Source organism: Myxine glutinosa, chromosome 1 (genome assembly GCF_964187855.1).
Source record: "Myxine glutinosa chromosome 1, kmMyxGlut1.1, whole genome shotgun sequence".
Lineage (NCBI taxonomy): Eukaryota > Metazoa > Chordata > Myxini > Myxiniformes > Myxinidae > Myxine > Myxine glutinosa.
The window spans coordinates 339,770,808-339,775,748 of NC_136261.1; the positions used below are offsets into that span (position 1 = coordinate 339,770,808).

At 39.2% G+C, this 4,941-nt stretch overlaps 1 protein-coding gene across 1 annotated transcript in view; it reads left to right on the top strand.

The window, feature by feature from the left end:
- The window catches only part of LOC137412665 (A disintegrin and metalloproteinase with thrombospondin motifs 6), a 122,626-nt gene extending 119,642 nt beyond the window's left edge, over positions 1 to 2,984 (top strand). The window contains exon 24 of the mRNA XM_068097954.2: positions 1,712 to 2,984. Within this exon, the coding sequence (XP_067954055.2) occupies positions 1,712 to 1,821 (110 nt within the window). The 3' untranslated portion in view covers positions 1,822 to 2,984. The remainder of the gene's footprint in view (positions 1 to 1,711) is intronic.
- The last annotated feature ends 1,957 nt before the right edge of the window (positions 2,985 to 4,941 follow it).

Sequence of the window (4,941 nt, forward strand, 5' to 3'; positions counted from 1 at the left end):
TCCGAAAGACGCACAGACATTTATGAATGTCGCTGCCTGCGAAACAACGCGATGACAGTTCATGGCTGGGTCGAGATTCGAACCCAGGCTAGACAGCCTTGAGGCTTGATAGTTAGCATAACTAAAATTATTACATCCGCCACCAAAGGTGGATGGAGGTTATGTTTTCACCCCTGCCTGTTTGTCTGTGAACAAAATATCTCAAAAAGTTGTGGACAGATTCGGACGAAATTTGGCAGAGATGTAGCGAATGTCACAAGGACGAAATGATTAGATTTTGGTGAAGATCCGGATTCGGATCCGGCTACTAGAATTTCTCAGTGATTTTTCACCATTGGGAGATCGGGCCAAAAACGATACATAGCAGGATATCTCAAAACGTTATGGATCGATTTGGACGAACCTTGGTGGACCGGTTGGGTGTCTGACAAGGAGGATTCTATTCGAGTTTGGTGAAGATCTGAATATGTATTCGGATATGAGAATTTTTTTTTTTTTAAAGTGATTCTTCACCATTGGGAGATCGGGACAAAAACGATACATAGCAGGATATCTCAAAAAGTTATGGATCGATTTGGACGAACCTTGGTGGACCGGTTGGGTGTCTGACAAGGAGGATTCTATTCGAGTTTGGTGAAGATCTGAATATGTATTCGGATATGAGAATTTTTTTTTTTTTAAAGTGATTCTTCACCATTGGGAGATCGGGACAAAAACGATACATAGCAGGATATCTCAAAAAACTATGGATGGATTTGGATGAAACGTTCTGGAGAGGTTGTGTTTGTGACGAGGACGATTCGATAAAATTTTGGTGAAGATCCGGAACCGGATCCAGATAATATAAATTTTTCAGTGATTCTTCACCATTGAGTGACATGGCCAATCAGGTGGAAGTGCATGCTCTCTACTGAGTGCCGTTCTAGTTTAAATTGCACAAGTCAGGAGACGACGATGGTTCACGAGCGAGCGCTATTCAATGACAAAGGACGGACCGTAACCGAAACAGGCCCGGACAGGCCAGGCCCGGAAATGTCAAAACGAAGGTTATTGACCTTGAAATTGGATAGGAAATAATGTATAATCAGTTATGAGGTTAGTTAGCTACACAATACCGAAAATTCGGTGAAAAATGAAATGAAAAAAAAAAATATTTAAAAACAGAAGAAAAAAAATTTGAAAAAAAAATGAAAAATGACAAATCGAGCTCCGTGGGGCTAGACACATGACATCGGCCTAACCAAATACCGAAACCCCTGTCAGATTCCACCAAACCCCTCGGAGAAGATGCAGCTTGAACTCGATTACCCCCCAAAAAGACATCTTTTTCGGGCGTGGCTCCGCCCACAATGGGCGCAATACGCCCACTCTAGGCAGGACTCAACTAGATCATGATATCAACCTCCCACCCAAGTTTCATCAAGATCGGATGATATCATCGGGTAGTTATGCTGCAGACACACAGACACACACACACACAGACAGACGCACACACATGACGAATATAGTGGTCACTTGATAACTCGTGAACCAATAACTTCTTGGTCACTGAGTTTGATCTTTGTGAAGTTTAAGTATTTTATCTAACCTTCTAATGCTTTTTCGGAAAGACTTTCGAAGTGCACAACTCTTCTTTTTCTTTTTTTTTTTAACTGGAACTCAAACTCCGTTTGTACAACTTCTCACCAATCTTTTCTCCATTTCTGCCCAGAATGCAGAGATATCAACAAGGTTGCCTACTGCCCTCTGGTGCTGAAATTTCGCTTCTGTAGTCGAGCCTACTTCAGACAGATTTGCTGCAAAAGCTGCCAAGGCCATTGAGCGGAAAGATTTCGGACGTCGTCTGTTCGCTGTTGTTACCTCGTTGGCATACAACCGTATGCATGCACATGCAATGTAGTCATTACAATTTGAACCCATCATGAGGAAGATTAATCATTTCGTCGAGAACATACAAATTGTGAATGAAGAAGGAAGAAGAGAAGTAGGAGACGAGACAGCCAATGGTTTGTTCGGCCAACATCGGTTTGGCCTTGGGGCGCTCTAGAGAATCAAAGGAGGAGCACAATTCAACTTCAATGCAATGTTTGCTACAAATAATCTCATTTTTATAGATATCTTTAATCAGGAAGATTAAAACCTGAGGTTTCGTTTTGAAAAGAATTGGTTTTTTTTTTTGGGATTTCTTGCAAAATTCCTTTTTTTATATATGGTTTGGAACACAATTGGTGCCCGGATAGATTTATCCCTCTCAGGCAGCTGGTTTGCCCGAGTGATTCGAGAAAGTTAGTCAAGTACCTTTGGACCAAGTGTTGCACTTTCTTTATTGCAAAAGCAAATGTTCTTCCGTTAAATCCATTTGCTTGCACCGCGCCATTTTTGGCCATCTGGTTGTTGATATCGTCGTGCATTTTTATAGGTACAGGTGAACGTGCGTCATTCGGACTAACGTATGTACTTCTTAAAAAGTGTGACAAACCATAAAAAGACTGCCTGCTTACTTCCTATAGGCCTCTGTGAGAATATGCAATAATGCTGATGCCGTCCAGTAAAAAAAAAAAAAAAAAATTTGTCAGACTTGTACATATACTTATTTAAATTAAGACTGTTAAATGATGATTTTTTGTTTGTTTCCTTGTAAAATACATATTTATTGTGTTGCAAGCACAAATTATGCTGGAATATTATTTGGTTACTTGCAAGTAAATAGGAGAAGGCAACAGCTTTATTTTCTAAGAAGCTTCGCGAACCTCATTCGTGTTCACTGTTCTTTCGCAAACTCACGAAGGTAATGCACCGATATAATTATATAATATGCCGTTTCAAAAATTAATAAAGTCCTGGTGATTGCAGGATTTTTCTTCTTTGAACTCTCATTGTCTGACCTGACATGTTAAGAGGCATTCCAATATTTCTTGATCATGGAAGGTTTTTCTTTTATCACACTGAAAATAAAAAGATGTACAATAAACATATTTATCTTCCATGTGCTCATTCTTGATTTTTATTGCGCGGTAGTGAATCTACTACATAAGAGAGCCGTTGGTCTGTCTGTGCGTCGCCATTTTTCTCAGAGATGGCTGAACGGATCTTCGTCAAACTGTCAGAGGTTCATCAGTGAGTGCCTGGGAGTGTTTTAGGGGGGAAAAAAGTTTGCTTTTTTGGATTTAAAAAAAAATCGCTCTATAGTGCCTAATCCTTTTTGATTAATGACAGTTATATACAAGTACACATTCGCATAAATAAATACAAAACAATCACCAAACATTTGAACACAAATAATAAAACAATTCCGGAAACGGTCAAAGTTGGTGGTAAGGCTTCTTCTTCTTCCTGAACGTCATCATACTTAACTCAGAAACGTGATGAACGGCGCATTCAGCAGCAGATATTCAACGAAAAGGTGAAAATTAATGATGATTTGACATTTGTGATGGATTCCGATTTGGATGTAATTGCTTTTCCATTACATTTGCCCTCATTTCAAATATGTTAATGTTTCTTTTTCGCTTGAGCAACGCCGGGTACTCCAGCTATAGACGCTTTTATACTTTACTCGGGGTACAAATACAAATACAACTTTGTCTGGGGGGTAACATAGGCTATGTGGCCGCAGCCTCATTCGGGGGTGTGGGGGATCGGGAGAGGAGTGTAAAATCTCTATGTAAATGTGTACCGTTTAGCGCCACCTGGGGATGGTGGCAGAGGGTATTACAATTTCCTTTTTTACCTGGGAAACACTGAGGTTAAAGCACTCTTTGCCCGGGTTAAAATTTTCCTCCTTCCCTTCCCCCCCTTTTCCAAAACGGAGGGGCCTGTCAAAGCCACTAGAGTCACTGTATAGAGAGAGTTACGACAACCCGGAATTAGAAGCCATTTTGTTTCCATTGTTTGCGCCACGCACTAGTGCACTGCCCGCTAGTGTGTATACATTGTGCGTAACTGAGTACAAAATTTGAGTGCCTACATTGTGTAATTTGTGATTTGCACCGTGCCCCTCGCTTTTGATATGATTTTCTCTTAGTCCAAGATAAGAATCGGATTTTGTTTATTGCAATAATCTTTGTTCAGAAATGTAGTTTTATGTGGGGAGGAGAGGGAGGAGAGGGGGAAAATGAATAAAAGGGAAAGAGGGGACAGGAAGTGCCTATCATTTTCTGGACTACCTTGCTCTCTTGCGTCTTACTTTCTTGACTAGCATGCATGCACACAAAGCCGACAATGTGAACATTGTCAAATCTCTGTTAAAGACTCATTGATTTTAAAATGCCTACATCTGATTACATCTTAGGTTTTCTTCTTGTATAATTTGTATATTCATCTCGTTGGCTTTCTTCTCTTTTCTAAGCGCTTAGAGGCTCCTGCAATTTACGCTATATAAATTCCTATTATTATAACAAGATTGCCTTTAAACCATCTTGACAAATGACAGAAATGTTGATTTTAAATATGAAAATTAAAAAGTAATTTAACTTTTCATGTCGGCGCACCGGGAGAAATACATATGCACAATTAAATTGTAATTATATAAAAGGCCCAGAAATTGTAACCCAGACTTGCAATGGAAGAGTATGCATGTAAAACATACCCGTTTTTCATAGCAATGTACAATTAGTTGTATGGTGTACATCTAAACCATTCCAAATTACATACATGTACATAATAATAACAATAATAACAGTATTTATATAGTGCTTTAGCATGAAATGAACAAAGCGCTTCACAACATATCTTGAAGACTACAACTTACATTACACAATCTTAGAAGAATACGACTTAAAGCTACTTTTCAAAAAATACAATTAAGTTACTTTGGAAATAAATGTGTTTTGAGTTTTGATTTGAAAGTTTTATGTTGTGTGAGGTCCGAATAGTTATAGGTAGTTTGCTCCAGAGGGCAGGTACTGAGTTGCAAAAGGCTTTGTTCCCGCATGGCATATG